General features: G+C 41.1%; 1 protein-coding gene across 1 annotated transcript in view; it reads left to right on the forward strand. All coding sequences in view use genetic code 11, as the record gives it.

Moving 5' to 3' along the window:
* EGR_09814 (Formin-like protein 3) overlaps positions 1-15,298 on the forward strand; it is a gene marked incomplete at both ends in the record, with an annotated part of 38,203 nt that overhangs the window by 1,164 nt on the left and 21,741 nt on the right. The window contains 6 exons of the mRNA XM_024499063.1: positions 61-137; positions 1,724-1,910; positions 3,314-3,424; positions 5,222-5,473; positions 7,590-7,908; positions 14,626-14,944. Of these exons, the coding sequence (XP_024346515.1) occupies positions 61-137; positions 1,724-1,910; positions 3,314-3,424; positions 5,222-5,473; positions 7,590-7,908; positions 14,626-14,944 (1,265 nt within the window). The remainder of the gene's footprint in view (positions 1-60; positions 138-1,723; positions 1,911-3,313; positions 3,425-5,221; positions 5,474-7,589; positions 7,909-14,625; positions 14,945-15,298) is intronic.

The raw sequence follows: 15,298 nt of genomic DNA on the forward strand, positions 1-15,298 counted from the left end.
TTGGTGGCAAGGAGGAGAGAGCCAGACCTATGGATTCGGCATTTACCTTATTTTTTTTAGCGAGGCTGTACGATGATCTTCGAACAACCAGAGAGCATCAACACCATCGCGCTCTGCCTACTACATCCCAGTTTCCAGTGAGTAATAATGCACGATTAGTGTCACTATGTTAATGTCACGCTGTCGTAGGCTTTTTTCGGGTTAAAAACAAAACGAACCCCTGTGACACCGAATTCGGACCCGTGTGTGTGTGTGTGTGTGTGTGTGTGCATATATGTGCACGCATTTGTGTGTTTTTGTGTGAATCATCTAGCCCCCTGGTTTGCTTTAAACGGGGCAGGTAGCTATCCAGACTGGCGTAGATAAGTGGACTACTCATGAACAGCAGAACGCTGGCTTCGATCTGACTACATGACCGCGTCCCTTTCGTGCTATCCTCTTGCCCTTTGCAATGCTCTTCCCGCGCGACTGTTGACGAATAGACGCTTGGTCGAGGGAGGGCGGGAAGTGACTCATACTGTTGCATAGACAGTCGTGGAAAGCCCTCTCTTTCAATGACGCTATTACTCAGTTGACCAGAATGCACCTAATAATGCTTCAGTAAGCGTTCATTTGCTTTTATCTAATTATCTGGGCACTAATTTTAAGTTTTTGTCATGGGGCGTTGTTTTTTGAGGCAATTTCACAAAGGACTGTTCTAGGTTGAGTTGTGACTCGGGAACATTACAAAGTGCATGACCTTAGAAGGCCTCCCTAAAGGTAGGTATGATTCTGTTGGGTCATAGGAAAACAAATTGCCTAAAGACCTGTTTATTCCTTGGTCATCTAACTCTTTTTGGAGTGATGAATACTTAAACTATCGATACCGTTGCAAGATGCGAGGCCATGCAAAGCGCCTTTAAAAATAAAGGAAATTCCGCCAGCCCTGACACCACTGTTAATGGTAAGCTTTCAAAGCCCTTCATGCATCTTAAACTATGCTGTTCATGTCGCTTTATGCAAATCCCTAATGCTCTGAACACCTGGTTCATTTCCCGTGGGTGTTTGTATGTTACTGCTCTCTTTTGTCCTATTCACAAGCTATCTACCCATTTATCTGTCAAACAAACCTGTGAAGAAAAATCTACTGTGTAACTACGGAATCAATGCCAGTTTGAAGTACTTCAGAGGACAAACAGGTTCCACTCTATATTTGGAAATCCATAAACAGGGTCCTTTTAATTTGTTTGGGAAAGTGGAAATCGAAACTGTAATTCCATTTTTGGGAATTTGCTCTTTTTAAAAACCACTGAGTTAATAGTAGTCTTTTTTTGATATCACGAAATCATCGACTTCTTAATTTCTCTTTAAAGTTGGCTTGATCTAACGATGAAAACACGAAAATATGCGTCTAAGCATTTTCTGCACAATTATATTTTCTTACGGGTCTAAACTTATTACTGTCCAAAGGTGTCAAAGTCTGGTGCTTTAAAGGCACCAGATTGGGGACTTCTACGGGAAATTGAGCAGGTGTTATTTCACATTTTAAGGCACAAAATAAGGCCTGTAAGTGCTCGATTTTGTACAAAATGTGCCTATTCCCGATCTGATGTACTTGTTGATTGTACCCCCATTCTTTAGTTACTCATTCCTCTATTGAAATGTCAAGAATTAACTGACTGTCACACATGAGTACATTGGAGTTGGAGCTTCACCTGGTGGTACCACTTTGCTTTTCTTGAAGGACGAAAACACTAGTACTGGAGCTCCTCGCGGCGGTGTGCCTGATAGTCGGTGGGCACGACCGAGTGATCACTGCCTTTGATGAGGTTTGCCGTGAGTTAGGTGAGAGTCGACGCTTTGAAACGCTGGTCTACTTTTTCCGTAACCATGAACGCCTTCCGCCCGACGACTATAGCATTGATTTTATGGTAAGTATCATTTAGTGGATTTTTTATTTGATGAGTGTGATGCCCAACCAGTCAGTTAACCGGATTTGTGTGCAAATCTACCGGAACGTGTGTTGCTTTTTTGTCAAATCAAGGTTAGTATTCTAGTTGTGACTGCGTGAGACGCCGGTGTATAGGTAAACAGACTTTTCAAGCCTTATGCGGGCCTATCGAGCTTAAAAAAGTGCTCCTAGTTTTAAGATTTACCTGTCTGTTAAATCCGCTAATCTTTGTTGGCTAGGTAGTGCATGTAACCTTTGCCCCAAAAAGTTTCGCCTTAATTTCTCACAATTTCGACTGTCCGATACCAGCTGTAGTGCAAGTGTTTATAAAGCAAGGCGTAAGTTTCAGGGGTGAAAATTACAACAGTTTTTACCATAATTTGCTGCCACGCTTATTCACTTATCCCGACATTTAACCGTTACTTGAAAGGCTTCAGAACTGAAAGATTTGCCACTACGGTCGAATCATTCAACCCTTTTGTGCTGTTCAAAAGTGAAACTGTCTTGGTAACCAGTGTGCACCAACTTTTTGAAATTCAGAATATTCGTGGATGATTGTGTTTACCGTTTCTATGTGAAAATATCTCAACAAGTCATGCGTCGATCAGGCACTCGGTTTCAGGCATTCCAAACATTGGATTTTCACAGGAATTATTCCCCGTGGTTTGTAAATGACACTATCACAGCCAGAACTGTCGCTGGGTTGTTTGATTAGGTACCTTTGAAAATTTTGCATCATTCAAATATTTTGCAGCGACTGAGTGTCCTGCCACAGTGCTGTGCCGTAATATTTGATGTTCTCCGCACAATCAGATATTTTCAGGTTTTATGCCTCGGTTCAAAGGGGACTTTACTAACAAAATTTGCTTCTCTCGTTGCCTATTATCTTGATTAGCAGCCTCTAGACTGGTTCACAATGTACCCAATGGCTATTACGAGTAGTGGGTTGATATGCTTGGTACTTTTACTAACTACTGTGGGTGATACCACCACAGTACTCATCCTTTTTAACGTATGTTTGTGGCATTTAAGGCCCTAATCTGACCTGAAAACCTCTCATTCCGCAATGTCCACATGTTTGCCAAACAATAGTACAAAGAGCGGCACTCCTAAATACCACTGGTACATTTGAAAACGTTTGTTTATTGATATCTCAACTCGTGGGTGAGGGCGCAAAACGAAAAAATTGTTGAAGTTGAACTGAATCAAACGTACAAAAATTTCTAATTGCGATTCACTAACCCAAGGCAGTGCTTCAAGACCTTTAGTCCTATTAGCATCTCTGACGAAGAAATTGAGAAGATTCCAGTGAATTTCATCAAACACCGTCTACAAAACTGCCTTCTCAAACTCCAAAATTGGTTACTTCTTGTTGACCTTTAGGTGTCTTGTATGCAATTCATCAATATCGTCGTACATTCCACTGAGGACATCGCTTTTCGCGTGTTTCTCCAACAGGAATTCACCAATCATCGCCTGGATGAGTATCTTCAGGTGAGAAATCGTCTCCAACTTTTCAGTATCTTTCATTTCAATGAATGATTGATGCAAGTACGATTTGTGCAGTCACTAAAATTCTTTGTTTCATTTGCTCACTGAGTCATCAATGTAGTCATCAAGTAGGTCTGTGTGGGAGGAGGCCTGAATAACAATGTCCCTTGATGGATTCTACAAGTTCTTTGTTCTGGATTGGGAAATGATCACCACCCCGAGTAGTCGTTGGGGTAAAGTTATAAGGTGCCATTCGACACTTTTAATCTACTCTGTCTCCACATGAAACAGAAGCATTGCTCATTTGTTTATCTTGTGCCTTCAGAACTGGCAACTGCCCTTTAGGGTTTTCATCCTATGATAGGATGGATTTTTTGAGGTTTTGGTGCTTGTAATAGTTGGTCGATGCAGACAATTGTGTTCATGTGCAATTCTATTTTCTCTGATTTCCGTTTTTTTTGTGAAGACATTATTTTTTCGTTGCAGTTTTTCATTTCTCTAACTAATGGTATGCTACGGTGTTACCAAAGGGGTATCGACAGATGACATTTTCGTGAATCTAATCGTATCCAAATGGCGATTGTAATGTTTTCAAACTTAATTATCTCAGGACACCAGGGATATGTGTAGTGATGTTTCATCGAGGAAGGACTAAATTTATTTTGAAGACACGCTAGAATTTGCCTTTGAAAGGGTTAAGTACTCCATAAAAATGGTTTTCTAAATGCTTTCAATTCTGTTTACTTCGAACATTATCCGAGTATAAATTCAATCACGCTTTGGGGCAGTGGTTGGCGTTATTCATAGTTGAATGTTTCGGAAGTGTCATGAGTGTTTTTCACCCCCCTTGAAGTCAGACATTGATGAAAATGAACGAGCTATGATGCTAAGGGTGCTCCCTCCCTTGGCTGATCACATGGTCCCAGTTTATCAAAGGTGCTAAATAAACCAACTTTGGAGGAAGTAGTTCTGAGCTACACACATCTTGGATCAACAGTAATTGTTTGGGGAAACACTGAACTGAAGGGGCATTGTTAACTTTGTATTTCCCTGCCTCATGCTATGCATCGGCAGGACTTTTGGCCTTCCGAGGAACTCTCAATGTTAAATTGCGGGATAAATGATTTATCCGGCTAACCAACATGTGAATTGCAAATCCTATGACGTCTTCCCGGCTGTTGTCTGTCATAGCTACTTGATTTAAAATATGGCGACTGTTCCACTCGCATTACGAATGAAATTATAGGTTAGATGGGTTGAGCAAAAGTTGTCTTCCAAATTCATCCTTCTCACCACCATGTCGTGAAGGAGTCTTCAATAACTTAGCAGGAGGTTGATTAAGAAGCCTCGAATCAGTGTGATTCTGAGTTAACCAAATGTTATCGCCTCTGTGTTACGTTGCCTATCGTTGGATCTGCGGAAACGCCAGGGATCAGTGAGACTTACGCATTCCAAAGGCCTCAAGTTGTTCAGACACGCAAGGTTGAGTCAAATAAGTTTCCTCCAGCCCAAAACTGGATGATTCAGTCTTGAAATGAATCATCAAGATGAAATTAGTCCATCTGAGGGATCTTTATGGTTTGAAAATGAGGGGATCATTTTGTATGTCAAGTGTAAAACGAAACTGGATAAGCCTTCAGGAAAGCTAGCTAACTTAATCGTAGACTGAAAAGAACCTGAGTTTTGCGTTGACTTGAAGTATAGGATTGGGTTGAATCAGTCTCAGAGTGAGACGAGACACTTCGTCTTCAGAGTGCGCATAATCACACCCTTGACTCTTTTCTACCTTCTATGCGTCAGCAAATCTATGGCAAGGTAGGAGACCGGCTGGGTCGGCAGTTAGAGGCCTACCTGGACAACCACGTGGATGTGGCGATGCTATTGGAAGACTCCCAAGCAAAGGAGGCCCTGCAGGCGGAGGTGGAGATGTTGGACGCCGATCTGTTAGCCACACAAGGCCAGCTAGCCACCATCCAGGCCGAATACACTGCTCGCACTCAGGCCTTCGAGGAGAAGATTGGCGCTCTTCAGGCCCAGCTCACGACACAGGAGGTAAGAAGCTGAAGGTTGGGATAAAGTAGCTGTTCAGCAAAGTAGGGCCTATTTTCTGCTGGATGAATTAAAAACTCGTTTGTTTGCCGTTGCTTGAGGTAGCCGTGTGAGGAAGAGGCTGGCATGGAACTTCGGCCGTATTGGCTCTCTGCAAACTATCGAAATGATTTATTTTTGTTATTTAGTCACGAAAATTCTGGGTCAATGGTTCACCGTTTAGAGATCTAACAATTAAAAAAAAATAATGTTTTAGAACCGCCAGAAAACCGATTTTTAGTGGAATCTGGAGAATTAAAAGGGAACGTGTGGAGTTAGCGCACAAATGCTGGTTAGCTGTTAGTTCCGGTTGTCGCTTGATGAGCTGTCAAGACCGATAACTTTACTGTCTTAGAAGTGCAACTTTTCACCAAGAGGCAAGATGAATCACTAGGGCTGATTTTTTGTCCGGGAAATGTACTGGGAATGGGGCTTTTGGCCACAGGCTAAAAGAGGTTTCGGGCTTTATTCATTTTTTTCCATCTCGGGATGAAATTCATCTTTAGAGTACCTTGATGTATATGTTTTCCTAGAGTAAACATCTACCACCATTATTTAATAAACATCCTCTGCTAAAAAATAAACTGACAGCTGCTTTTCAGATTCTGCTTAATCAACAGCGTCTAACCCAACAGTTAGTAGATCAAGCTACTGTTTAGGACGATGCACGTCTGACAGCTGAGTTTTTAACGAAATTCGCATTGCTGCTTTTGCCTTTTGGTTAACTTTGCGCCAGCTCTTCCTTAGGTCGGTCTATTTCTGTTGGTTCAACGGAATGATAATTGATCAGAGCGATGGGTTTCTAAAAACCATGTTAATTAACCATTTCCATCCACCGAGGTCCAAATGTTAGAGGAACATGATCTCTAGTGGAATTTATTTTTCACTTCTTAATCCCGTTCTCTTTTTGTCCTCAAAAGTCAAAACGTGAGCGAACTGGTTTAACCGTTGTGAAAATCACATTTTGGGTCACAGATGTAACTTGTTTGTCTCAGGAATCTTAATATCATTATTCCACCGAGCTTCACCTGGTGTTTTCGAAAGATGGGTTACTGTCCTCTGGTTTGTTTTGTGCGTGTATTTGAATGCTATTTCCCAGTTTTGAGACGATATGGGTAGTTGATGCAAGTCCATGTTTTAGCAGGACAAAACAGCACAAATCGCGCATCAGTTTGCATTTCTCAAATGGTTCAACTATATTTTGACTGCTTTTTTGCAACTTCAGTGAATGGGATGATTTCCAATCGTTTAACGCCATAAGAACATAATGGTCCTAAAATACCATCAAATGGGATGAAGAAGTTGTTTTTTTTTAGCATATTGCATTTTGCTGACCTTGTGGCCTGTAACTGGATCACTGGTTCCTGAAATACATGGAAGGGCAATATATTTCTGGTTCCGGGAAAATAGTCCTTTGAACCTTTTCATCGGTTATGTTCGCCCGGATTTCTGCTGAATCATCTTACTTATTGCCTTCGCCTCTGGACTGTGCTTTGTGAGATATTTGAAGATATATGCTGTAGGATATTCAAACAAACAACCTTTCCTACCTTGAACTTACTGACCGGAATCTGAGGTCATGAGGCCATTTAAAATTGGGCTATGAATCTATCCTCCCTTTAGCCATGACCGTTTTAACCACCTGTCAAAAACAGTCACTAAAAAAAGTGATTCGCGATTTTTCGATACTTATTTTTCTTTGGAATTCAAGGCACACTTGGCGGTATTTTGAGCGTACAATCTTGTCTGTAAAAGGGTCAGGTGATTGGAAATATGAATAGGCTGTCTGCTCGTGGGTACTGAATCGCGATGGTCTCCCAAAAATTTACGCGTTGTTGTCCAATTACAGCCGATATCATCCTGCTGTTTCACATTCTCGCAACCGACTGTATATACCTCCGCAACTGGCGAAACCGATGTCAGTTTCAATCCCTCATTAGAGGCTCGATATTTGAAACGTAGTAGCGCAGGGACTAAGTCTCATGACAGTTGGTCTTTCGACTTTTTTGGACTTTCTCTTGATTAACGAATGCTGTCAACGCGTCTTTTGAACGCCATCGCGTCTACTCCATCTTCATAGGCTCTACTTTCCGACAATAAGGATGAGATGAAGACACTGCGCTCACGACTGGCCGATCAAAACTCTACCGCCTCGTCGATGGAGAAGAAGCTGCAGCAGCAGATTGTTGAACTGCAGGATATGCTGAAGGCAGAGCGCGAGCGTGCGAAAAACGCCCCCACCGCCTTGTCTGCATTACCGGCTGCCGCCGCACCACCTCCACCTCCACCACCTCCTCCCCCGCCGCCACCACCACCACCACCACCAGGGGGAATACCGCCACCCCCACCTCCCTTTGCCGCTCCAACTCTACTTGGAACGGCCTCGCTTGGCTCTCAAGGTGCGTAGAGCTTCAAGTTTGCTACCTCAGCAATTTTCTTACTTGAGTCCACACGCAACATGTTTGTCGCGTATTTAGTCAAAATGTAATGAATTAATTCGGAGATAAAAGCAATGTAAGGTCAGTGTTAATAGTATCAGGCAAACACGTTTCTGTTTGACCAAGTCGTCAAATTTTATGGTGCAAATTTGGTACGATGCAAAAATGATATTGGCCAAGTTGATAAGTGAGAACGCCAAATGTTATGTTGGCTGTTTCCTCCGAAGACGTTTAAACAATAATGTATAATTGGTGGTTGGTCAGAAGCATGAGTGGTCCGGCTAAGGCCATGTCGAGCTGGCTCAGAGACAATAAAAAAAATAAAAACTGGGCTTTAATTTGCTTAAAAAAGGTCGACAATGATGTCATTCAGAAAGGGTGCTGTTCCCCAGGCTTTTTATTGCCCAGAGTGGGTTATACGAGTGGATTGACGTGCGTTAAGCATTTCTCGAAATGCGAATTTATATCCACATGAAAATTTTTCATTGATCGGACGATTTTCGCTTTTTCTGGCAGGAAACATTTTGGCAAATTTGGTCTACAGAAGTTAGGAGAATAATTAGTGCCTTTATGCCTAGTCATGTTTTGATATTTGCTTCATTGTTTTAGTCCTTTAACAGTACCACTGCGATTACAGGCAATGAAATTCCAGCTGGTGTAGTTAGAATAGTCGATGAAGCCAAAAATTATAGGCGTTTACACCACATGGGCCACATCCTGACAGGTCTAGTATTATAGAACTGAACTTCAGCTTTCATCATGCACCTTCAGCCTCGTACAGTATGACCGGCGTACCAGGACCGTATCTCGTTCTCGAAGTACATGCCGTACTCATTTTTTAGGGTATTTATACTTCGCTCTAGATGGGATATTTCCCTTTCTGACGTTAAATAGTTGGCTGTTTGACTACTCGAATGCCAGAGGTCTCAATTTATTCTCCTTATTCAATCGGTGCTTCTACATTGATCGTTGTCCTCTATTCACGAGTGAAAATCACTTTTCCATATTTTTTAGGTCTATAGACTCTATAACAGTCAATGTATCTAATACCAAGTGCGGTATGGGTTTCCTGGTCAAAGTATAATCAAACTATGACTGATTACAGCCTGTGCAGTTTCACTGAACACAGCCTTGCCTAGATATAGCGAGAAAAAGCAGTTTTCCTTTGTAAATATGCATTGTAGATGCGAGTAGATCAGGCTACGCAAGCTGATTTTCGTTGAAGGTATCAGTGGACAGATGGTAGGTTCACCAGAAATTTGACCTTGGACACACTGGTGGGAGTTTACGAGGTCATGGGTTTTCGATAGCACTCGCGCCTTTTAATCATGGTTTCTTGTAATCATCCGGTGAAACCGATCTACCGACACATTTCCTTCAATCACAAAAGACTTCACAACATCGTTGCCAGACTTAGACGTGAAATCGGGGACGTTTTATAGCAATCGAACCTGTGATATTAATCTCTTTCTGCCATCGTTTCTGCAGTAAACGCTTTTCAGTCTAGCTACCTTCTGGCATGTTTGGATTGCATGAATGCTGAACGGGTATTAGTGTTGGCCTATTTTGTAAAAGGATGGTTTTGAATTACTTTTGCTAGCGGAAAAGCAATGCTATTCATTTAGGTCTATTGTTTTTTCAGCCTGATACTTTGCGTTATTCATATTGTTTGTCTTTTGCGTATTTTCTTTGTACCATGGGGTGGTGTCAAAACTTTTTTTCAGTCTTGAAAATGATTGCAACAATGCTCCATGAATGAAGTAACATTCCTAGCTACCATTGTCAATTATTCAAAATTTGTCATAAATCTGACTGTTTTCTTCATCACTGATCCATTCTAACTGAAGCATTCGCTCGGATATGCATTTGCTTTTGGTTGAATTGCTTATGGAGCTGGGCCTGTCATTAGCCTATAAGCACCTACTGTTCTTGTTATACGAGAACTTTTCACCAGAACTGTACCCAATCTGATGTATTTGTCTTGTAACTTTTCTGTCATTCACTCAACTTTTCCCTTATTTTGCTATGCGCGTTCTGAAGTGTTTTTTTATAGAAATGCTTAAAACTCAACACGAGTTATATGTAGCAATTCTTTTAAGCGCCTCCGCAATTTTAACTGCTCACATAGGATACCTACTTTTAATGATGTTCTGGTGCAAAGTCCAGCTGGCAAAATTGACATTTTGTACTTTTGTCATGTGTTCGCCAACGCTACCTCCGATGTAGCGCTCGAGTTTTCCCCTGAAGGCTTACACAGGCCACACGTGCAGCAGAGCTGATTTGTGATAGGCTGAAAATGAGACGAATATCAATGTTACACCAGGTGGACACTAAATTCTCTGTGAAAGCAACACGCCAATGGCTCTACTTGCTCCCACAGAATGGTGGATAGTCTGAAGAACTTATCATTAGGACCTTTTCCGCGTGAAGCTCACGAGAAATCCCTTTAATGATTGCCTACTTGGAATCGCAGACAGTCTTATACATCTGTTACCTCCACTAAAATTAAATAAGGCCCGTTCTGGTATCTTCCACCCCATTATCCCCGCCAGTAATGGTGGGTAAGTAATCGTAATCCTCCCCTCCCTTGCTGCAAAGTTTCCCACCCGAGTGAGATGTCGATAACACGAATTTAACAACCGCTACTCCCCAAATGCTAAACTTAATTATTTCAATGATAATAAAGTGCTATTTTGAGTACACATCAGTGACTAATTCCAGTGGTATAAGAATATTTCTGAGTGCAGACTGTGTTTTGGGAATTTCTGTGTATTTGAGGTCCAGTTTTGGGCGCGTAGGGCCGGATACGCCCTGTCTAGAGTTTATATGTGCCTTCTTGCTGTCAGTGGCCCAGGGAAACCGATTTTGCTGTCCTATAATTTTTCAAATTTTGTGATTTAATAGACAATCACTTGTTTGGAAATGTTTTGTATGAATCGGGACCACTATGAGCGTTTATTATTCTGTATTGTATTGTTGACAGTTCAATTTCTACGAGTTAGGTTCGAAAAGGCCCGAAAAGTGTTTCAACATTACCTTTGAGCACCTAAATGTGTTGTAACATACATATTTAGCACCAGGAGAGAGTGCTTTTTTTGCATTATATTCAGGCTAAAATGAGTTTGATTCATTTTCTGCATCACCAGAGACGGAAACACATCACCACACAAGAACAGCGTCCTGGAATATCATCTTTAAAGCTTCGTCCTACGGAAAGGGATTATGGTTTTATCACAGTGTTTACCCACTTAAGTACGATTACTCCCATTCTCTTTCGCGAGGAAAGGACTACGTAATTATTTCCTTATTCGAAAAACTAAGTCAAAGCCCCAAAATTCTAGCTACAATCATGGCGTTTTGTGTTTGTGTCCACATTAAAATAAAGGAACCCAAGGATAGAGGTGGACAACAACTTTATTCAACTAATTAATATTATAGATCTGCATATTATGGAGAACTGTTGCTTTAGCTCAGTTTTAAGCCATATCTGCAGTCGTTTTTGAACCTCTAAAAAATAATCCGAATGGGCCAGTTTTATACTTACCATGATTCCGGAAAAGTGGCAGGTTAGTTGGAAACACGTGACATAGTTAGTTTTAATGGGAATACAATGGAATATGCTATGCGTGTACAGAGTGTTGGGGAAAATAGCTTTTTAATAATAAAATTATTCTTCCTGTCTAAGCTTTGACTGGGAACCCGATAGTTAGGTCCAGTAAGTGGTCAATATTTTGACAAAGTGGGTAAATCACGGTATTTTTCCCGCAATTCCCCAACCGCCATTATTTATTTGCATACAAATGATTAAATAGCTTATTTCGATATTAAGTATGAGATCTTATCACTCATAGCGGAGGCACTGCACCAACTAATCAAACAGTCTGGACGTCTAGATTATCATCGCCACAGATTTATCGTCCGAACAGCGACAGTATACTTCTTCTGACTGATTTTAGGGAGAGCAAGGACATTTGCTACAGTCCTTTGAGAATTGAAAGGGTCATTGGCAAATTATAGAAGAATATGAAGTGTAATCTCTAGTCGGGCACTTAATTCATGAGTGCTTCGAGCTGCCTCTACAGCTGCTTTGATGAAATTGACCCATAATCAACGTTTTGAGAGATTATTGCACAGACCCGAAGAGCGCATCGCAATGGTGGAGTTTGACCTCCCTTGTTTAGTGCCACATGAGAGGTTTGGGCGATTCTTTTTCAGGCTGACTTTCGCACCATTTATCGGTGTCTCTAGAGAAAATGATTGGTCAATGTGTAGCCAGCATTGTGAATATTCAGCATTCTCAGTCTTCTTTTGGGCTGAATTAACTGCATTTTAACTCGTTTGTTTCTTAACGAGGCGGTCTTTACAATTTTCTAACCCTCTTCTCTTTTTCAAGTGATTATTGTCCTTTGTTAACGGCGCCTTTATAATAAAATGCACTACTGGTACATGTAGAGCTGACAATTTTTTTCAGAGCGTTTTTTTAATCTGACGAAGTATTTGATGGGTTGCCTTTTTGTGTCGTTGACTTAGCTGCAGTTCTCCAGTCGACAGAATTTGGCATCAAACTGACTTGAGAATGCGTAAAGATTTGCCCATGAAAACGGGATCTAGCCCGAAATTATTGTTTAAGACCACCTATGCCCAAACTGCTTGTTTACACCCTTTTATTTATCTATCATTTTTAATGTAGACTTGTTTTCCATTTACCATACCGTAGTAAGATTACTATGTAGTGACTTGCTGATTTTTGGACCGTCAAAATGGCTATTTCCTCCAATATTTGTAATTTTACTAGGCTAAAATAAAATTGATAGCAGAAATGCTGGGAAATTATTCTTTATTATTTTGCCTCTGGGGGAAAACGTGTTTTTGAGCGACCTTCTTTTTACTTTGAACAATCACTATTACCGGGTCTCATGTAATTGTCTTATTTTAGAAGGTCAAACGGAAACACCAACACTCAAACAGACTATACCTTTATTACTGCTGCATAGCGTTCGATTAACAAATCACTTTAAGCCTGTGATTTGTGTGGTGGAGATTGTTCCTATGGCATCAGCGGTGTAAGCGCATATTTGGACAACCAAAAGCGTGAAATTTGATCTTGTTTCTTTCGATCAAATTGGACTCAGGTTCATGTTTTTGTACAGGAGAGTCACAAATTTTACTTCTTTGATTTTTTTTCTTCCGGAAATCGCTTTTTGTCAGCGTAATGATAATAATAATAAGATTTTGAGCAAACATTGCTGTCCTATTTCGTCTGGGAAATGTTTCACCAATATTTTAAATGCACATTTGATTATTTCCTCTGGGTTAATTGTGTGGAACTAAGAATACTGGAGGGCTTTCTGATCATGAGTTCCATCGTTGAATTACGACGACAGTTCGAGACACCTGCCAAGGCCGTTGATTGATGATAGTATCATTTTTGTTTTGATGATATTGGCGTTTAAAATAAGCTATATGAAAGTCTGATCTGAGATCAGGGCGATGGATGGTAATGACGTGAAATGTGTAGTGGAGGAAAGCGAATGCATCTAGAACTGCCGGTAAAGGTTAATGCAACGTACTATTTCAAAAGCACTGGAGGTAAAAAGAAAATATGATAGTTGGGTGGGTTTCTCTTCTCTGTGAAGGAAACAAATGAGCGTCAGAGAGAGAAGTTTACTTTATTACCAAAACGGAAAGTCTGCTTATTCAAGAAAAAAACAGTGTTCAACGTTGTGATGGCCTTGTACGTCTGTTTTTTAAATGCGTGTGACAAAAAATGGAAGACTTGATCCTATTTTTGACAAAGTTGTTCTCTTTATCTCTAAAGCTACATACACGAATCCAAAACTCCACTTTCGCAACTGATTTTCACCTGTGAACGTGATTTATTCTTCACCCTATCATTGAACTTTTTTTCACTGTTTTGGAGGTAGAGAGGTTTCATGCTCTGTGTGGAGATCGTATTGCGGTTAATTCGCACCCCATTTTTCGTTTGTGATCCACATTTTTATTTGGATTAATTTTTGCAAGTTCAAAAATCTTTGTGCTATTTTCGGGTATCAGTTTTGCCGTTGGGCTAATGTGGTAGTACAGACGGCTTGAGATACGTTTGAAAGATCACTTCTTATTGTTTTGAGCAATTCCATTCCCGTAGTGCTATTTTTGAAGGGGAGCTACGTGAAAGATCTGACCTTTTCCCAAGATCATGGATAATGAATGACCCGGAGACTGTAGGGAAAAGGAAGTGAAGCTACATCGAATTGCCAGTTAGACTTGATACAAACAAGTTCAGCAATATCTTGATAAAGCAAATAGGCTAGTTGGCTAGTTAGATGAATTCTGTCACTGTAAGGATTAAAGGAGCGAACTTCAGGCGGGAAATCAACTGCCTTGATGCTTTCGCTGTCGCACTAAGGTATAACATATCACCACACTGTCATATTACCGCTTTTGCCACTGTTTTTATTATCCAGTTTTTGTAAACCTAATGCCTTCTCTAACATAAACGAAGTTTTAAATTTTCATACTCTTGAAGGGGAACCGACAAAACGGACCAAGGAGACAGGTGATTGGATGGTTTCACTTTTAATTAAGTTGATCTGAGAAGTCTCTCAGGTCTACCTATTAGATAAATAGGTAGCTTTCGGCCTAATGACGGCTCTGCTTGTTGCCTCCTCACCCCTACAGCCGTGCCAATTCGCCAACCCTATCAGACGCGCTACAAGCTGCCATTGTTAAACTGGAGCGTGTTACGCAACCAACAGCTGCGCAACACCATCTTCGTGGGCATGAACGACGAAAAGGTGATCGAGGCGCTGGACATGGAGCGTTTCGAGGAGCTCTTTCGTCTCTCCTCCAAATCCATCGGCTCCAATTGCGCTGGCGCTGTCGCTGATGGCAAGGTGAGTCCCAGGGAGGACGCCACAACGGTGGATGGTGACACCCGCAACTCAACATTTTCCAAGAAAGTGGCCAAGAAACGTCTCATGGATGCCAATCGGCAAAGGTGGGTTTTGGCAGGCTTTTTTGCCTTAAAAGGTTACAATTTAATTACATTGTTATGCCAGACATGGTCTATCGAGTTTCTTCTTTTAGCGACATCATTTGAGCTTCGAAGAAACATCTCATGAATGCGGATCGGTAAAGATGAGTTTTGCGTCACATGTGGTTAAAAAGAGCCATAATCTCACTTTAAATGGGATACTGAATGTTTGTTATGCTGTCTCGCCTACTGACGGGATTGTTTGGGCTTCAAATTCAGCTGTGGCTAGTCTGCGAAGTTGGTTTCAGGTTCCATCTATCTAGCTATGAACTTGAAGGCTTTTCCGTACCTCCTGCAATTTATGCTTTAGTTCCGACG

The sequence above is a fragment of the Echinococcus granulosus genome (genome assembly GCF_000524195.1).
Source record: "Echinococcus granulosus chromosome Unknown EG_S00169, whole genome shotgun sequence".
Classification (NCBI taxonomy): domain Eukaryota; kingdom Metazoa; phylum Platyhelminthes; class Cestoda; order Cyclophyllidea; family Taeniidae; genus Echinococcus; species Echinococcus granulosus.